General features: G+C 41.1%; 1 protein-coding gene across 4 annotated transcripts in view; it reads left to right on the top strand.

The window, feature by feature from the left end:
* pdzrn3b (PDZ domain containing RING finger 3b) overlaps window positions 1-14,205 on the top strand; it is a 108,580-nt gene extending 94,375 nt beyond the window's left edge. For all 4 annotated transcript variants that reach the window (XM_079682647.1, XM_079682646.1, XM_079682649.1 and 1 more), the window contains 7 exons: window positions 2,485-2,738; window positions 4,138-4,222; window positions 5,788-5,886; window positions 6,042-6,104; window positions 8,742-8,843; window positions 10,142-10,258; window positions 11,847-14,205. In XM_079682647.1, coding sequence (XP_079538773.1) covers window positions 2,485-2,738; window positions 4,138-4,222; window positions 5,788-5,886; window positions 6,042-6,104; window positions 8,742-8,843; window positions 10,142-10,258; window positions 11,847-13,355 — 2,229 coding nt within the window. In that variant the 3' untranslated portion in view covers window positions 13,356-14,205. The remainder of the gene's footprint in view (window positions 1-2,484; window positions 2,739-4,137; window positions 4,223-5,787; window positions 5,887-6,041; window positions 6,105-8,741; window positions 8,844-10,141; window positions 10,259-11,846) is intronic.
* Window positions 14,206-21,133: the final 6,928 nt, after the last annotated feature.

Raw genomic sequence — 21,133 nt, 5'->3', positions numbered from 1 at the left:
GCCCAATAGCCGTAGCAACACTTCTGTGACGTCACAGAAGTGTTCAAATCTGGATCAGTCTGTATCAGATCCGTTGCAGCCCCTTTTTTTTTTTAAAGAGATTTGGGTATGGAGGAAAATAGAGAGGGTTGTGTTTTCTGACACTTGGTGAGTTCCCTGGAACACCGGGGACACATATTCATGTATACAAGACGTACAAAAGTGCATTTTGCATGATAGGTCACCTTTAAACAAAACACTTGTTGTCAATGTTGACGGATATTGACAGTGTGTACATTATAGCTGGCTTCACGGCTGTCAGATTCAGAACTCTCATCAAATACTGGACCGTTTTTTTAAATGGTAGTCCCCATCAGTTAGTTAGAAACAAAAAAATGGTTAATAGGGTTTAAAATTTCTAAACTTACCAAGTACCTAAATCTGGTTTCTTTGGCACATCATCATGAGTTTTGGTGTCGGCTTTGCTGCGGCCCGGGGTTAACACGGCATAGTTGGAGAGCTCAGTGGTGGTGGAGCATTGTGTATTGTGTCAGGGAAGTGTTGTGTGTTTTTTCCCAGTGTGCTGCGAAGGGCCGCTCTGTGTCAGAGGTGAGCATGTTGAATTGAGGTCGTGGGACCCCCTCCACAGCTGGGAGGAGACGTCCCCCCCTCCGCCATCCTACCCTCCCTCCCCATAGAGAGCACTGAGGCAGAATGCTCCGGGCACAACAAGACGGGGGCTAAAGGCTTTGTCTCTGGTTCACTGCCTTAAAGTAGCCTCAGGATTCCTGGCAACCAGGTTTGACTGCTGGAGCCGGCATGCAGGGAGAATAAAGCACAATGGCGCTTGTATTCCTCAGCTGATGTACAACACGGTGGCTCGCTGTGGGAAACAAAGATGGTGGTGATGTGAGGTCCGGTGTGATTTAAGAAGGCTTGTTACCAGCAGACAGGAATGTAGATGTCTTGTTTTGTGAAGTTGTTTTGAGCTCATAATCAAGAGCAGTATTTTTCTTCGTTGTAAATCTCAGGGTTTTTTCACTTCGATTTCTTACATTAGTATTCCGCGATATGATAACGCACTTTTTTCTCAATGTCATATTATTCGGAGCGAAATGCAAATATTTGAGCGATTTAATTTTGATGTAGAAGAAGTTTAATTCCGCTGAGATGATCCAATTATCCTGCAGACCCAGGATAAGCATTAATCTGCTCTGGTTATTAGTGGGTACATAGCCTCTTCTGACTCGTGCCTTAAGTAAGTTTCCTCCTTTTTCATGTCCTTGCTCTTAGCACACACTCGAGCCAAGAGCCTTTGATTCCTATATGCACTCCGTTATAGAAATATGTACTCAGCTTTTACATTGTCTGGGTCAAAGTCAGGTTGTGCGTATATACAGCATTCATTCCCTGGAAGAAACTTAATAATGCTGCTGCCTCTTATGTGCAGCACCAGTTAAGTCTGCAAAGTGTGCCATGAATTCAAATGAGACGACGGTAGCTATAAGGCAGGCGCACATACTAACCAGAAAATTAAACCTCAAACATGGACGTGCATGTATGTTAGATGTCAGGAGAAGGCCCGATAACGATTTATGTCATGCCTAATGATCTGTAACACAAAAAATAAGCTTTGAGAGTGTGTGAAATGAGAAGAGCCCCAGGCTGAGATCCTATCAGAGCTTTTCCACACATCCAGGAATCACAAACCAACAAAGTCCATATGACGCAGTGATTGAAAGTGGAACAGTGGATCGGTGTACCCTGATTCAATTTAGAGGGATAGTTTGATTACCCAGGATGCAGTATGCTTGCAGGGGACTCTAGGTTAATGCTTGTTTTGGGGTTTTACGCAGTAGCCGGTAAACTAACAGTGACATTTGGGGCGACAGCTAAATCAAATTTGAATCCCCTTATTTGGCCTGGCCCCTTATTACATTTTAGACAGCATATAGTGTGCTCACTTAAAGTCCAATCCATTGAGAGCGGGGACTGCGCTCGTCTTCCATCGGCACACAGAGGATTTAAGTGGCTCAACCAAACTTAATTAGCCCCTTCCGCGCGACACGCCTCGGCCTTTTGCTCAAATGAATCTCAGGTTAACGCACGGCACCCACTCTACTGTCTCTGACGGGAGGTCAGATTTATCCTTCGCTGAGAAATGATTTCGCTAAATGAGGGCTCCTCCATGCAGCCTCTGCTAATAACCTTGATTAATTAAAGAGAGGCTCATCCTAATTAGGGTCTTATTCTACTCGGTCCGGTTGTGACCCTGTAAAATGAGCCGAGGCAGTAATGAGTCATCTCTCAGACAGAATATCTCACTGAGCTTCATGCGAGACAGTAATGATCAGAGATAATGGTTTCATCAGTGGAACAATGAACCCTAACCGTTCTCTTCAGATTTACAGATTACAACACCTCCCTGTTTCTTCTCCATCAACAAACCATCCAATATCCTAAACAAAGTTGCTAAATAATTTCTCTTTTTGCTCTTTCTTCCAGGTCAATGGCAAAGACCTCTCCAAAGCCACCCACGATCAGGCGGTGGAGGCCTTTCGTGCCACCAAGGATCCCATCATGGTGCAGGTCCTGCGCCGATCTCCACATCCCAAAGTGTCCGGCCAGGCGGGTGACTCCCAGGTTTCTGACATCAGCACCCAGACGGACATCACCCTGCAGCACATCATGGCCCTCACAAAGCTGTCTCCTTCTTCACCCCCCATGACGGAGCTGGGGGAGTATCTGCTACCAGAGGAGTGAGTAACCACTATAGAGAAAGCCTTGTTAGTACATCTACACACACTCATCACAGCAGGCATTAGGAAAGTGTATTTAGGGCTGCCATGGCAGAAGGGACAAACGTCCTGCTTAACCTGAATAAGTATTACAAGTATTTGAAATTAGGTTAAGAAACAGACATATTCTCTTCTACTAACATGGTGATTCATGATTTCACAGGTAGCCAACGTGTGTTGGCCCCGCAGTGACCTAAATGTGACACACTGTGACTTCTTGCCAGACTAGTGATGAATGAAGCGTTAGAGAGACAAAAGGGATGCATGCAAAACAAATCCACCTTATTCAGCAGGTGTTGCAATAAGAGCTTAAAAGGGTGAAGTGTTGTACTTGTAAATAGAGCTGGAACGAAAAAGTTTTATCGATGAATCTGCAAATTATTTTCTAAATGTTTAACTAATAGAAAATAGTGGAAACCATATTATGATTAAAAAAACACGTAAAAAATCCTGAAATCTTGCAAAAAATCTGCCATTTTTGTATAAAGAATTACTTAAAGTAACGATTAATCGATATTTAAAAGTTGGCCAATGTTTCTTTGTTGAATAAATAATACATTAAGTGACTTAACATTGCATTTTTAGATTGTATTAAAATATTAATGCCTCAAGCGGTACGTCACCACCAATGGTCCCCACCTTGACACCCCATGCCTACCTTCCCAGTTCTCTCTGGTTTGAAAGTTATTCAGAATGTAAACCCGAATCTACACATGCGAAACCTATCCTGATCGTGGCATTATTTGTGGAACCGGAGTCGGGAATTCTTAAGTGTCATAAACACTTGGCTATGTTAAAAGTTCACTTCACTCAAACAGACATTTCCCCTTAATGAAGAGAGTGACAGCTAATCTTGGTCTGCAGACGACACCGCTGTGATCAGGCAGGGTGTGTCTGAGGTTTGAAGGGAAAATGTCCCTGTCACTTACTGGAGACGACCGCTCCTCCGGGGCACACAGAGGCATTGAAATGATGGTTTATGCGTATTTGCATATTCCTAAATTACATCTTTTGTTTCTTAGTGTGTGTGTTCGCTTGTGAGTGTGTGTTAGGCCCTGCAGCGCGGAGAGTCTGGCTGCATTTCCACCCTGTGGCGGCAGCAGTTGCCCTTTAACAAATGATTATGATGCCTATAATTGATTTCCGAGTCAAATGAATAACTCGCCATGTTAATTTGCTATTACCCTGGGGATGTAGCTTCAATATATCTGATTGAAGATTGATTTCTACATTTAGTTCTTATTACTTCTTCTCATTTATTTTTTAAACTCTGGGGCAAAATTAAATCCGGTTTGATAAATGTGTTAGTCAAGGACTTTTTAAAACCGGTCTGTTTTACGATCTTTTCTTTTTTCATCAGGCATCCTCAACACGCATACTTCGACCCCAATGACTTCCTGGAGGTCATTCAGCACGACTTAGAGCGCGAGGAGCTGGAATACGAGGTAAACATCATCTTCCTCCTCTCAATGACGATACATCCAGACAGCAGAGCATCATTGTTTCATGAGCAGAGCCAAGGTCGCCTCAGTGTCTCCAGCCCAATGGCCCTGCTAGCCGCAAGTCCCCATGCATCAGAGTTATTGATGGGGCACTCTCTCTCCGCATGTAGGCCAGACAGGAATCGAGTTGCTGGTTTGTTCCAGCAGATGCACAACGGTGACATCATTACTTATTAGTGACAAGGCGTAATAAGTCTTCCCCGGCCGGTGGATAATTAGATGGCACAGATAATGGCTCTGCGGTGATGAATCGCATGATGCGCACTAACAATGCCCCGGATGAGGCCATGATGAGGCCATGATCAAGCCTCCGTTGGGCTCCTTTAATGACCTCCGCCGACCCGGACACCCCCTCCCCTCAAACCCCGGCCACCTACTGCTTGATGTTAATATTTTTTATGAAGGAGCGTTGAGGCTGAGATCAGAAAGGTGAAGCTTTGTGCGGCTAACGGTAGATGGGTAAGACTGTGGGTCTTCCTAGAATGACTTTTTGTTTAGAAGTGAAAAAAAGGCTCTGCTCATGTTTGATACGTTTAATTTTTTTCTGTGTCACTAGGTATAAAACGGAAAGGAATCCACAGACCGTTGTCATGCTGCGTTCAAATGCTTTCTTGTTCACTTGAATAAATACAGCTGTTTGCAGGAGATCTTTTAAGAGCAATATACAAAAGATATCAGAGCGAACGGTCTGTGTTTTTAAGTTACTACTAGCTCTAAGCAGCTTATAAGACACAATTTAACATTTAAAAAAATACAAAAGCAAGCATTTCAATGAAACATTTTAATTGCATACCAAAAAGATAAGTGACATATATGAAACGTGTGTATACAAATTAAATGTACAATGTTCCACTGTTTACACAGACTTCAAAACAGGTTTCTGTTTCCTAAATCAATAAATAACATGGAGAACAAATTCTACTGTATAGGAATAATATGGTCACTATAACCTTGAAACTCACTACACCGCATGATCTGATACAACTCCCTGTACAAATGTTACACTACTGCATTACATGTATATCATAGTAAACACAAAAATGCCCAAAGACTCTTAACTTGTGGCATAAAAAGGGTGTCCATTTGTTCCCAAAATGTACCTATTCCTCCACGATAATGATCAGCACTCTCTATTTTCGGGGTGGTTCACCCTCACTGTGCCCGTCCTCTGCCCTCCCAGAACAGCCCCTCTCGTATCTTTGTCTGTATCTGTGAGATTACAGGTGGCGACAAGTGAAAAACGGGGCTCTGCCCGTCTGCAGTCCGCTGCGTCATCTCTCATTCTGTCAGTGAAAGCCAACGGCTCCCCGCGTCCAGCTGAAAGATCCATTACAGTGATTGATGGATCTCTGTTGCTCCATGAACCCATTTCCTAGTCCATATATTCCGTCCATTCCAGAAAAAACAACGGCGAAAAACCAACCGTTGTCTACTCAATCTTGTAAAAAAAAAAGAAAAATCCTATCATTTCAGATGTGTGGGATATTTATTCGTTCATGTTTTTCCAGGAAGTGGATTTGTACCGAGCCAATATCCAAGAGAAGCTGGGCCTGACGATCTGTTACAGGACTGATGATGAGGATGAAGCTGGGATTTACATTAGTGAGGTATGTGTTACGGGGGAACGCTCAAATCTACAGGAAGTGGATAGCGACTGTTGGGGCTGTCAGCGGGGATGAAGTCATGAGATATGAAGTGCAGGAACGTTTATCTCAGAGTGAAAGTCAGCAGTAATCATTTGTATATATATTTTTTTTTTTAGATTGATCCACACAGCATTGCTGCGAAGGACGGCAGAATCAGAGAAGGCGACAAAATCATTCAGGTAAGATCACTGAAAATCTCATAAAATAAAATAAGAGAGGGGAGAGAGGTCATATTGCAGAATAAAAAATAAAGGGATGTCCAAACATAAAACTATTCAAAAAGAGGTATAAAGACACAATTCTCACAAGGTACAGGAATTAAACTGCTAAACCAGGCATCCTCAAAGTCCGGACTCCGGTCCGGATCCGGACCGAACGACAACTGTCTCTGGACTCTGAGCGAAATTATACTTTTCATATGTATTATCTGTATTATCTGTGTTATTTTTGAGACAACGCAACGAGTCAAAATTCTCCGTTGTGTACAAACAGCGCTCTATCTGTCTGTCTGTCTGTGTGTGTCTGTGTGTGTCTGTCAACGTATTGGTCCAATCACATTCAGCATCCCATCAGCGTTTTTTCCCCCCCACCAACAGTCTGCGAATCAGAGGCACAGTAGGGCGGGTCTTCACGGAATGCGGGTGGGAAAAATGTGTGTTTAAAAAAAAATAAGTCAGAGCGAGAGTTAACAGCTCATCTAGTTGCATCTGTACTGTAGCTAGCAGCCTAGTTTCACCTACCTGGGACCCCGGGGCGGCATGGCGTGGCAACTGCCACCCTAAAAATAGGCCTTGCCACCCCAGCTGCTACCCCAGTTGGCAGCTTTGTTTTGAAAGAAAAGTTGTGGCTCATCAGACATTTATGAGAGAACGTCTCTAATGTCCGAGTGCAAGTGAATGCAGCACAAGACACACGTCTTGTAACGCACGTCAACCCATGGCGCGAGCGTTGAAATATGATTGGCGGCGATTTCATTTGAACGGTACGGCGCAAAACGAGAAGCATTCGGACCATAGACTGATTCGGACCCAAGTACTGAAGGAATGAGTTATTTGCGGTCTACAATGACAGAGAAGAGACTGTCAAGTTTGGCTGTACTCAGCATTGAATCAAAACGCACTAAAGCTTTGGATCTTACTAATTTTGTGAGGCGTTTTGCTGAACAAAATGGTAATCGCCGCATTCAGCTGTAATAGACATGATGCTCTGTTCACGGGATGAGCATACAAAACTGTTAAGATGATGACCTTACGTGTTTTTTCTTTGTGGGGGTCTGCCCCCAAAAAACTGTTCTAAGTCCTGAGAAAGTCAAATAAGACGGTGTGTAAAACTACACTGCCCAGTCAAAAAAAAGTGACCACTAGGCCAGTAGGTAAGGACTTTCCACTGGATAATAACTGAAGTATAAAATAATGCATGACTGAAGTGATGGAGACCATGTTTGAAGGCAAACAAAAAGAGGAAATAACAGGTCAAATAAAGCAAATCCCCCTCTCAGATTCCACAGCAACCAGAAGAACATACATACTGGCTGGTGATTTGATTAATCAGCTTTGTGATGGAATACAAAATGCACAGTGCATTTCCTTAGCTGTGGATGAGTCCACTGGCACCACTGACAATGCTCAGTTGCTGGTGTTTGTGAGTTTTTATGATGAGGCAAAGGGGGAGTTTGTTGAAGATGTGTCGGGCCTGACGAACCTCAGTGGACACACAAGGGGGCAAGACACTTATAAAGCAATGATGGGAATGCTGGATGAAAGAGGGTGCGGCTGCCTTTATTCATAACTGTGCAGCTCTGCGACTCTGAGGGATCAAGCACAGACGCAATAACAATGAAAACTGCTGCATACAGATTATTTTTGTTTTTGCAACCTCGTGTTAAGAATCTTGTTGCAATTTTTTTAAATGTTGAATGACCGTAATAATCGGACCTTTGTCTTATTAAAAACTTTTTTTTGGACCTTTAACATTTGTATTTGAGTACCCCTGTGCTAAACCATAACTGTTTATATTCTTGTTTTGTATACTATTTATGAATTTGTGTTTGTATGAATTTGTGTATGTACATATGTATATATATATAAATATATAGAGACCATTCTCCTAACTTGTCTGTATATATTATATGAATGATTATATAGATTATTCAAGATTATAAGTATACATTTATATTGTATGTTAACATATAAAAAAAAAAAGGGAGAAGGGGTCGGATTAAATAAGTGTAAACTTCTTCCGACCGCTTTTCGGACGTGTAATTAGCTAAAGCTTTGTTGTTTATTGATATCAGACAATGATACTACAGATTATTCAATTATTAATTAAATATTTCGTTTTGTTATTGCATTCATTTGTATTGTACTGTATCATGTCTGTATCACCTTTTGTTTCATTTGTATTTTCTTTGGTTTTACACGCTCGAAAAAAAATAATAAACTAAAAAAAATCTGAAATCATAAGTAGTTTATTTAGTAGGAAAAAAAAGGAATGTTTGTTTAAAATACTCTTTGAATTATGTTTCAAAATGTTTGATATTTAGCTTTTTTCTCAATCTAATTTCTTTGAATATTCAAAATGTGTTGTTGTTACATGGCCCTACTCTGTTTCCCTTTTCTCTTGAATATGTATTTGATGTATATTTCTAGGACCCCATTGCTTGCTTTTAAATGAAATACTAATGTAGAAAAACAAAATTCCACCTGTCTTAAGACCTTAAAGAGATGGTGAAATGTACCTTACATTTACAGAGGGTACAGACTGTCATTATACGTGGAATATATAAGGTATTTAAATATTTCCCGCTGTCCCCCCAGATCAATGGTATTGAGATCCAGAACCGGGAGGATGCTGTAATGCTGCTGACCAGCGAGGGGAACCAGAACATCACTCTGCTGGTGGCCAGACCGGAGATCCAGGTAAACTACACTGTGTTTCATGTTAAAACCTCAAAGGGTCACTTAAGGAACCCAAAATAGTTGCCTTCCAATTCTATGTCTACAAACAAGAGTAGGATTTTCAATAGTTGTATATCACTCGTCACCGGCTTGAGCTTCAATAATCAGGATACATGTATTTCTGATCCTCTCCAGAATGGAAGTAGTCATCACATACAGAGAACTTGGTACAACTAGTTCCTGAACAGTGTCCTTCACATGCTGATATACAAGAGAGGGAGTTACAGTCACAAGATGGAGGAATACCGGTTCAAAGCAGTATTTAATGTTTAGTTCAGATTAGCTAAAGCCCACTTCAGAAATGGTCATGCTTGTCATACGTCTCTCTCCATAGAGGCTGAATCATCATGTTAATCACATACACTGAACAAAAATATAAACGCAACACTTTTGTTTTTGCTCCCATTTTTCATGAGATGAACTCAAAGATCTAAAACATTTTCTACATCAAGATGCTGATTAGACTTAGGCTGGCCACAATAAAAGGCCACTCTGAAACATGCATTTTTGCTTTATTGGGGGGGTCTGGGGGGGTCCGAAAACCAGTCAGTATCTGGTGTGAGGGTTAGGATTAGGGTTAGGGTTAGGGTAATGTTGTGAATCAAGTGGCCTGTGTTCATCGTCCATAACATACGCCTGCCCATACCATAACCCCACCACCACCATGGGCCACTCGATTCACAACATTAACCTAACCCTAACCCTCACACCAGATACTGACTGGTTTTCGGACCCCCCCAGACCCCACCAATAAAGCAAAACTGCACGTTTCAGAGTGGCCTTTTATTGTGGCCAGCCTAAGGCACACCTGTGCAATAATCATGCTGTCTAATCAGCATCTTGATATGCCACACCTGTGAGGTGGGATGGATTATCTCGGCAAAGGAGAAGTGTTCACTATCACAGATTTTTTCAGATTTGTGAACACTATTTGAGAGAAATGGTTATTTTGTGTATGTAGAAAATGTTTTAGATCTTTGAGTTCATCTCATGAAAAATGGGAGCAAAAACAAAAGTGTTGCGTTTATATTTTTGTTCAGTGTAGCTATCATATGCCTCAAACAGTCCTGATGCTCTTCTAGGTAATCATACATCCTGTTACGTACACAGCTACGTAGGGCCTTTGTTATCATGTGCTAGTCTGATATTGGAAGAGTACATTCAGTATTTTCCCAACAATAGTTGATGTTTTACTTTTCGAGTAAAAGTTTGAGATATCTGCATCTAATGAGGCGTCTCTTCTCCTCGCTGCATCTCAGCTGGACGAGGGCTGGATGGATGATGATAGGAACGACTTCCTGGATGACCTCCACATGGACATGCTGGAGCAGCAGCACCATCAGGCCATGCAGTTCACCGCCAGCATGCTGCAGCAGGTACACGCACGCACACACACACACACACACACACACACACACACACACACACACACACACACACACACACACACACACACACACACACACACACATACGCACAGCGTGTAGACACAAACTAGCACAATCAATCTGCACTAACACGTATGTTCGTCTATGGTTTTCTTGGGTCGAGCCAATCCTGCCGAGAGTGCCAGCTGGTGTTGTCGATTGTTTTTGGCAACATTTTCTTTTAGAGACTGGCATATGGGAAAACACATGCTCATTGAATTAGGAAAAAAAACTGTAAAGCCCTGCCAATAAGTACATATTAGACTAATATGTTCCCTTAAAGAGTTGCATGTGTAGTAGTAGTAGTAGTAGTAGTAGTAGTAGTAACAGTAGTAGTAACAGTAGTAGTAACAGTAGTAGTAGTAGTAGTAGTAGTAATAGTAGTAGTAGTAGTAACAGTAGTAGTAGTAGTAGTAGTAGTATTAGTAGTAGTAGTAGTAACAGTAGTAGTAACAGTAGTAGTAACAGTAGTAGTAATAGTAGTAGTAGTAGTATTAGTAGTAGTAGTAGTAACAGTAGTAGTAGTAACAGTAATAGTAGTAGTAGTAACAGTAGTAGTAGTAACAGTAATAGTAACAGTAGTAGTAGTAGTAGTAGTATTAGTAGTAGTAGTAGTAACAGTAGTAGTAGTAGTAGTAGTAGTAGTAGTAGTAGTAGTAGTAGTAGTAGTAGTAACAGTAGTAGTAGTAGTAGTAGTAGTATTAGTAGTAGTAGTAGTAGTAGTAACAGTAGTAGTAACAGTAGTAGTAGTAGTAGTAGTAGTAACAGTAGTAGTAGTAGTAGTAGTAGTAGTAGTAGTAACAGTAATAGTAACAGTAGTAGTAGTAGTAGTAGTAACAGTAGTAGTAGTAACAGTAATAGTAACAGTAGTAGTAGTAGTAGTAGTAGTAGTAGTAGTAGTAGTAACAGTAATAGTAACAGTAGTAGTAGTAGTAGTAACAGTAGTAGTAGTAACAGTAATAGTAACAGTAGTAGTAGTAGTAGTAGTAGTAGTAGTAGTAGTAGTAACAGTAGTAGTAGTAGTATTAGTAGTAGTAGTAGTAGTAACAGTAGTAGTAGTAACAGTAATAGTAACAGTAGTAGTAGTAGTAGTAGTAGTAGTAGTAGTAGTAGTAACAGTAGTAGTAGTAGTAGTAGTAGTAGTAGTAACAGTAATAGTAACAGTAGTAGTAGTAGTAGTAGTATTATTATTAGTAGTAGTAGTAGTAGTAGTAACATACTATAAAACGGCTGGACTCGTATTGTAAACATTTTATATTTCATTTATGTTTTGTATTACTGGATGCTTGTGATAATGGCCTTTTCGATTTAAGGCTAGATTGAATATATTCAATAGAAAAATGTCAAATTATTTACCGACATTAGCAGGAATCCAATAGCTCTGATAATTGTCACGTAAAAAAGTCCTGTATAGGTACACACAGTAAATAACATGTTCAACCATATCAAATGCAGCATTCTGGCTCAAAATCAGTGCTTTTTCTTTCCCCTGGTATGCAGCGCTATTTCTGAGTCGTTGTGTCTTGTGTTTTCTCAGAAGAAGCATGAGGAGGACGGGGGCACCACAGACACGGCCACGCTGCTGTCCAATCACCACGAGAAGGACAGCGGGGTCGGGCGCACGGACGAGAGCACGCGAAACGACGAGAGCTCGGAGCAGGAGAACCTCGGCGACGACCACACCACGGCCTCCAACACGCTGGGCAGCTGCAGGAAGCTCACCTACAGCCAGGACACGCTGGGCAGCACCGACCTGCCCTTCAGCGGGGAGTCGTTCATCTCCGCGGATTACCACGACGCCGACTTCCTGGGCATCCCGGCGGACGAGTGCGAGCGCTTCAGGGAACTCCTGGAGCTGAAGTGCCAGATGAGGAACAGTGGAGCCCAGGGTCTGTACTACCAGGGAGGTCAGGACCAGGACGGGGTGGACAAAGAGTTGGAGATGCTCAACGAGGAGCTACGCACCATCGAGCTGGAGTGCCTGAACATCGTCCACGCTCACAAGATGCAGCAGCTGAGGGAGCAGTGCCGCGAGTCCTGGATGCTCCACAACAGCGGCTTCCGCAACTACAACACCAGCATCGACGCGCGCCGCCACGAGCTCTCCGACATCACGGAGCTCCCGGAGAAATCGGACAAAGACAGCTCCAGCGCCTACAACACTGGCGAGAGCTGCCGAAGCACCCCACTCACGTTGGAGCTTTCTCCGGACAACTCTCTTCGTCGATGCGCAGAAAATCAGGGTCCGTCTGTGGCGGCCGGCTCCGCAAGCTCCAATGGTAGGGTCGTTAAACCCCTCCAGTCCCCAGAGCAGGAAGCCCCTGGCCCCAGCAGAAGCAAAGGTTCCTCAAAAGATCAAGATGGATCCCCGCAGGCCGAGAGCAAGGAGAAGAAGTCGGGAGAGTCCAGTAAATCCGGACGAAGCTCGCATCAGCCACATTCGCCGTACAAGCACGCCCACATCCCTGCACACGCCCAGCACTACCAGAGTTACATGCAGCTGATCCAGCAGAAATCGGCCGTGGAGTACGCCCAGAGCCAGATAAGCTTGGTCAGCTTGTGCAGGGACCCAAATAGCCCCGGCGACCTGGACCCAAAGATGGAGTGGAAGGTGAAGATCCGCAGTGACGGCACGCGCTACATCACCAAGAGGCCGGTGCGCGACAAGCTGCTGAGGGAGCGAGCGCTGCGCATCCACGAGGAACGAAGCGGAATGACCACGGACGACGACGCCATAAGCGAGCTGAAGATGGGCCGCTACTGGAGCAAGGAGGAGAGGAAGCAGCACGCCGTCCGCGCCAAAGAGCAGAGGCAGCGCCGCGAGTTCATGAAGCAGAGCCGAGCCGATTGTCTCAAAGGGGAGTCCGGAGCCGAGGACAAAAAGGAGCCCAACATCATCGAACTCAGCCACAAAAAGATGAACAAAAAGAGGAATAAGAAAATATTTGACAACTGGATGACCATCCAAGAACTGCTGACCCACGGTACCAAGTCGCCAGATGGCACAAGGGTTTACAACTCGATTCTGTCTGTGACCACAGTCTAAGTGCTGCTCTGAGTGGTGGGCTGTACATAGGACACTACCGATTGGTGTAGAGATTCCTGCCTCGTTCAATGTGGCAACGTTTTGTAAATAGGAAGTAAGCCCCGCCTTTCCTGGACGAACATTTCCCACCAGAAGTTTCTTGAAGAGAAGTTCTTTATAATGATGGTTGGACTTGACAAAAATTAGACATGGCTATGAGGATGATTTTGGAAACATTTTTCAAATTCTTACAATAACCTTTTCTACCTTTGTGCTTGCTCTTTTCAATAACTTTGGTAGCAAAAACACAATATGTGACTTTTCTTTGGAGGGTTTAAAGACAGTGTGCCATACATGAATAAACAGCCAGCATTTACACTATATTACATTATTTTGTTTGTACTATATATCTCTTATCAGTATTTTACTGTTATGCATACGTAATGCTTTTATGGAAACACTGCTATTTTCCTGCAAGGTAGAAAAACGTAATCCTTTTCAAAAGGACTTTTGTAAATTAAAAAATACATTTTTGTAACAAATTCACTTTTTTAGTTTTAATTTCTCTCTAATGGTGCTGATTCCCCAAAGTTAATACCGTCAGCGATGTACCATCTGTTACGTAACGTAGAGGACGTCATAACGTGATACTATTGTGTATGTACGTGTCTTTAGAGAAATAAGTTTCTCACGCTAAAATGTAAACGTCTGTGTTTGTTAAAGCACACGTTGTAGTCGCTTTTGCTTTCTTAGGGTTTCATGTATTGGACAGAATAACAGTGTAACAAATCCTTAGGTAGCCACACAATTTGATGTCTTGTAAAATGAGAGAAATAATAAATTATTGTTTTATATATGATGAGCTTTCAAATGTTGTTGGAATTTGTTATTTGTAAGAGTTGTAGGAAGACAAAAAGAATACTGACCAGACAATAGAAAGATGAATCCTAAGTAAACCCTGCACACAATGTCACAAGGTGTATTTTATATAGAGACTAGTTACACTTTGTTTTTCCTGAAGTCTGAAAGGTTTTTATCCAAGAGAAACTCCTTTTGCTAAGCTTATTTTAGGAAGTGAAAAAATATCTTCAAAGTCATTATAATGAGTTAGTATTGCTAAATAATGACTTGGTATCTCAAAATGACGACTTACAATCCAAAAATCTAAGTAAAAGAATTATTCAAAAAATAAAATAATGACTTGACTCAAAATATTGGCATCTCCATATCTTGAATAACTATCCCAAAATAATGACTGAGTATCTGAGAATAATAACCAAGTCCCCCAATAAAAGTACCAACACAACATTATTTTCAAAACCTTTCTGATTATTTGGAGACTCAATCTTTCGAGAGCATACTTACTTCTTCTCATCACATTGACAGTAATGGGCTTCTATAGTTAATGTTTTCCTTTATTTGCTGGAATTGCATAATATAACCAAACTCCATGAGCCAATAAGAATGATAAGAGAGTAACTTATATCACTCTAACAGGGTGAAATAAAAATAGTAGCAGTGTGAGAGATGACGATCAAACAAAGTCCATACAAGCCCACACAGTTCCCAGAAGAGGTTCAATCAGGGAAATAATTAAACCAGGGTATATGCAGGAATCCTGAAGTCAAATGTAATACCTTTTAAGACCTTTTTTAAGACCCTTTCCATACGTTTTAAGACCTCATCGCCACTTTGAGTTTTAACTGGTTACCTTGGTGACACACTTTACCTCACATTGACTATATACAGTATTGATTGTCCTTCCTCTTTATCTTCCAACCATTTGGACGCAGACTTGCATTTCCCCATAACGATGTTGCTTAGCAACCAGCGTAAACGGACCTTCGCGCGCTATCAAGCAGTGAGCGTCTGATGTCCTGTTCAGATGACGTCAAACCCAACGGGATGCCATAAATAACCTACACAGAATCACACTACACCTACGCAATGATTACATTCAGGCAGACTGTAAAATACAACCTCTTTGGACAATTTATAAACTTATTGAAAACAAGCTACAAAATGTAATACCTAGGAAAATGCCGTTTAATACTTTTTAATAGCCTTAATTTTCACTAAATTGATTTATCAACTTTTAATACCTGTTAAGATCCCGCGGACACCCTGTAAAAACCCATGTGTGTAGGACCTTAAAAATAAATTGAGACTTTAATAACTTGACACTGCAAATGTATGTTTACAAAAGCTAACTATCCATATTAGACCCTCAACATCTACTATTTACGATTCCCAGTATGACAGATTACCTGTATTAATGCGAGGATGTCCACTGGGAGGTTGTTAATAATGTAAAACACCACACAACTCTCCATATTTTAGTTTTATAGAGTAGTATTGAGCGTGGAGAGTCCAATAATCCGTCAGAGGGTGGTCCATGGTACAGGATACCCAAGAGGAGGTTTGAAAGTAAATGTTGAATTTCCTTCGAATCCAGCTTGAATTATGTTTACATCTGGTGCTTGTTGGTTTACTGGCTAATCAGATCCTTCCTTACTCTCTTGTTTAATGAATTTGTAAAGATTCGGTATTCATTCTTAATGGCAACACAGAATCAGGCACTCTGTTCATGTAAATGTGCCAACTTGTAATAATGATAGCACTTCTATTGGCTGTGTTTTTTTGTCAGAGCCCATGATGGGCAACAGTATGTCCGAATGGCATGGAAATCAAACAATCCTATCAGGAAAGATCCCTGCTGTCCAGATCTGATGGTTGAAGGCTAAAAACAAAATGTATTTTTGGTTGTGTTCTCATTATGACAGTCTTTCCCTCACAGTTGCGGCATCCCTACATCCACTTTTATTGCTTTTACAAAGTGGTCATTCAGTTAAAAAATAAATATGTTGGAACCGATTGCTAGTGACGCTGACACGAGGCTCGCTCACATGGCTATATGTCCTCGCTAATGGTTTATTTATCTGACTCAAGACCTCCACCATCTGTTAGAGCGAGGTGTCCCCTCAGTCCCATATGATCCTTCAATTAGCTGCTCAGTGCCTCATTAGTGAGGACAAAGGCGCCTCAGACTGCTGATTCACTGCTTTGTTCATCTCCCCTCCATCAAACACAACTTTAGTTTTCTTTTTAACGAGTAAACTAAATTAGGACAGTGTTGGAGATGAAGGTTCCAACTGGAGCCACAAACCACCAGGAGACAGGAGTTTAAACTTCTTTGTTTTATTTTATCAGGGTATGTTGGTGGGATGGTAGCTGTTGCCAATGGTTCTAGTAGAAAGGTGAAACAAAGTGATTACAGCATTTGCACATTAAAATAATACTTCAATCAAATTGGAACTAAATTATATTCATTACTACATTGAACAACAAATACCATTGAGGTTACTCAAGTGCAAACATCAAAATTACAAAGAGGATTCTACTTACATTGGTAAATCAAAAGACACAGGGCGAACAACTAAACACTCAATCCTGGTGTGGGATATTCAGACACTTAAATATTCATTAAGAGTAAGTCTGTGTACACTCTTGCAAAGTATAAAGCACTTACAATTCAGGACCTAGGAATTTGACCTTATCAAAACACACATGCGTTTAATGCTTAAAATAGGTTGGTCTTTAAGCTGTATATTTTATAAAAAAACAAATTGGTCACTTGCGTGTCTTTTAACTATACTTTTGGATGAACTTCGGCAACTTTACTGTTTTGGTTCTCACTGTTGTAATCAACCCAGGTTTAAACAGCATAAAGGAACTGTTTTGGGCTCTGATTAACCCACTATATGCCATCTGACCAGAACCAAGCAAAGTTAGCACTTAGCTAGTAAATATGAAGTGTTAAGCTGCTCAAAAGCTCAATATTTTTCTCAGGAGAATGTGGAGAACCAAAAACAGAGCTAAAGGCAAATCAATATTGAACTTCCATTTCTTCATGACTACCATGTTAGACATTGTTTAAGTGTTTTGGCTAACAACAAGCACCTAGACTATTGCTGCGTTCCATTGACCTCAGAAGTTGAAGTTAGAATGACGTCACGCCCACATTTCTCAGTTCAAAAAGTCTGCAAATTAGGAACACTAGTTCTAGACACGTTAACCCTTGTTAGGAATACCGGTTGACAACAATGCTATATTTTTTGCATACAAACATTGCAACATCATGTCCACAGATAGAAGTTGAACAGTAACCTTCTATAACTGATTCAATAATACACAAATAAGACTACTGATTGTGCTAATAAATTGTTTAATGCTTTGACTTATGTCGACGGGCGAGCCAACCGTCTTTTGAGGTTGGGGTTGGCAGGGTTATACAGACTTTACAAATCTGAGCTACTTCAGGCGGCGTTCCTATTGAAATTCCAACTGGGAACCTATAAATCCGACTTTCCAATTCAAATGGAGCACAACATAACTCCCGGTAAATATACGTTGACATGTAAAACCATTGAAGTGGTTATTTGAAGTAGCTTGGTCATGGTCACAACCTTGAAACACCACCCTTGTTCAACTCTTCTACATTAAACACCTGCATTAATTATGTGAAAGCCTTGAAAAACATTTCAAAGGTCTGTGATTCTTTTCTTTTCTTAAGTCTGACCTGGTATTTTACACAGTTATCTTTTGTTCCTATTTTTGACTCTGCCTCACTAAAGGGGGGTGATTATGATAATGAGAGCAGCCAGGGTGCAAGCTCAGCCTCTTCCTCTTGTGTCTGCCGGAGAATAATTGATTACTCCACCGAAGGCCTGACCGAACCCAAGCCCTGTGATTTATGTCTGGGTACAAGTCTCTGTACACACTCTTTTAATGGGAGATAACAATATGGCATGCAAGGCAAACAAAAAGCTCTAGCAATCAATTCTGGGATACGCCCCTCCCCCTTGCACCTCTGAATGCTGGGAGATTAGTCGATCACATACTTGGCTCCACCACCCCCATGTATTTTTATTATCTCTGGGGATGAAAGTGTTTGTCTCGTTTGACAGTCCTGTGTTTGGGCGGGAGAGCGGGACTCATCATTTTAAATGTCAGCGTGGGGAACAGGCCGACATTCCAGTGTACTCATCCATTAGCTGATAAGGAGGCGTCTCTGCTGATCCTGATGCTGCTTCACAGAGAGCACTAAGGAGCTCTGATGTTCTCCACAAGCACAGACTTCATCCTCAGATTGCCATTTTGAAAAGTAGAATGTCATGATCATTTCACAGATGACGGTGGAGCTCAATCCAAGGGACCAGTTGTGGCAGGGAATTCTACTTTTAGGGATTTTTTGCAGGTATAAAAACATATATATATTTTGACTTTACCTTGCAGCAGGGGTTAAAAACTGATTGTTTTTACGCACGTATTCAAAATATTTTGACAGACTATATTGTGTTTTGTTATATATTTGTACTCATACACCTAATATTACCATTTTTTTTATATAGTTTGAACTTACTATACTCTGACTTTTGTTGGTATTTCAAGACATACTATACCATATATACTTAACTAGGGCATTTTCATATTTTCAACATACTATACTTCGCCATTTTCTCTTGCTGTTTCGACATATTTGGATGGATCATCCTTTCTGATATTTGACATACTATATGTCCATTTCTTTGCTTTGACTCATACTATACCATGTGTTTTCTATGATAATTTAAAAATACTATACTATGTCATTTTATTTGTATATATTTGTATATTTTTCGTATGCAGCAAATATATTTTTCTGTAACGATATACATTGTTGAAGATATACAAGATTCACGAGAGGATGATGGTAGAGCGTTCTATGTGCCGCGGCTGATCCTCGGATAGTCCCCGCCCAAATGTAAACCCTTTGCCTTGGAGGCATCATAGCTCCAGCAAAGTTCAGCAGGTGCCGATGTTAGCACATCTTTGATTAAAGAGGACGAGCTGCTGGATCAACAGAAATAAATGCTGAACCACGTATTCACAGTGTGCCTCATGTCTGAACATCAATCAAAAAAGATTGTTCTTAGATGTGGAGGCAAGTCCTCAGAGCTTTTAGTCTCTGACCTCGGAATATTTTGTTCCAAAAAACGTAATATTCACAATAATAACGAACCCAAAAGAATATTGCTGATGTAAAATTGCAGCTCATGCACTCATTAGTTACCTATTTGTTTATGTAGATACCCTACCAAAGTAGTTTGGTGTATTTTCTTCCAACATATAAGTAGTGGGTAAACAAAATGGGCTGTGAACTGGGTCAATGCAAACTTGTGTACTAATGCACTACTCTGCAAATAACTGTATATTACTTTCTTCTGTATTTTGACGAAATCTTTCATACTGCCAGCAATAATGTTAAACAATGAAATACAAGCATCTGATAAGCTGGGGATCGTTTAGAAGAAGTGACAACTCCATTGCATTTTACAGCGTTTCATCACTCTCGTTGCAATCTGAAGCAACGTGTTTGTTTGCTGTGAAATCACATGTGACAGCCGGGATGGATGAACAACTCTACAAAGGTACTAAACATTTCACATAGCCTACATAAAAATGAATAATAACACACATACGCTATTAGGATTTATCACAAGAACGGTAGGGAATGACTCAGAGGAATAACGATGATTAATGGCAGCAGAGGAACACAGGAACATGTTGTTTACCTGCAGGAGATAAAAAGGACCTGACTTATCAGTCAGAATAACAGTGTCTTATCGATCATGCTGTCATTGTGAGTGACCTGTCAACTGTAAGCATTTTCTCAGTTTTCAAGTCATTTCAAACCAAAGCTGTTCAAAGTTACACCGTTTTTTATTAACAGCACGTAATGGGTTTAGTAAAAATGCTCTTTGGTTTGCTTCTCTTTTATGTCCAAAAACTAAAAGTCATTATGCGATGGATTCCCACCGGCTAATCACATCAAGCCAGGGACGTAATGGCCCCAATAGAGAGGTGCAGGAATGAGAACTAAAACCCAAAAATATATTACCATTTTACATCTTCATGTTCCCTCGTTTCAAAGTCAACATGTTTTTGAAAGTGTTTTTGGTTAGAAGCCATAATTAAGGTCTGTGGTTAACACAAGTTTAAGTTTTCGCCTACGAAATAAAAAAGACTTCCCTCCTGAATGTCAGAATTTCCCTTGTGTCACAAAAGCAGCGGCTGCCATGAATTGACTTAATTGACTAGATCTGTCATCACGGCGAACGTTAGCCGCCTTTAGCTTAGCGGTGCTGAAGTGAAGTCATGTGACCATGATATAGTTCGCTTTTTACTTTTGTCGATGGGGAGATTATCCTGCCGAACAAAACGTGTAAGTATCATAAAATAAAGATCTCTCTGCAATGTTTCAAAATCAAATGGAAAAATGTGATTGTTAAGGTAGCCCTTGCGATGCTAATTTCAGGTTTGTTCTACAAAGAAATGTCATCAATGCATCAATCTATGGCTTTCATCCAACTTTCTCTGTCGCCCTTGCTTTGACCACATACATCTTCAGAATTTGACCACCAAAGCATCTGAGAATGATGGGAATGTTATTCATCTGCAGGTATTTGGATATCAACTATGTATTGGGTGAATTGTAAAGAAACTAAAAGCCACAAGGTCTCAGAAGGAGAAAAGAAAAGAAAAAGGTTTCAAAATAAAAATTCAAAGAAGCAATCGTGATTTGAAAGTTCAGATTCCCCATTAACTCTGACGACCTTCACAGTGGTGTGAAACACGTGTAGGGTGCCACCATTATTGTCTGGAGTCAGGCCTGTGGGGGCTGAGGCTCCTATCTTTCAGATATTTCTCTGCACTTTAACTTAAGGTCAGGCGAGGCAGCAAGTGTCCGGTCAGACGGA

Source organism: Notothenia rossii, assembly GCF_949606895.1.
Source record: "Notothenia rossii genome assembly, chromosome: 5".
NCBI lineage: Eukaryota > Metazoa > Chordata > Actinopteri > Perciformes > Nototheniidae > Notothenia > Notothenia rossii.
The sequence above is the reverse complement of the archived record's forward strand: the minus strand, read 5'-3'. Positions and strand labels throughout refer to the sequence as shown.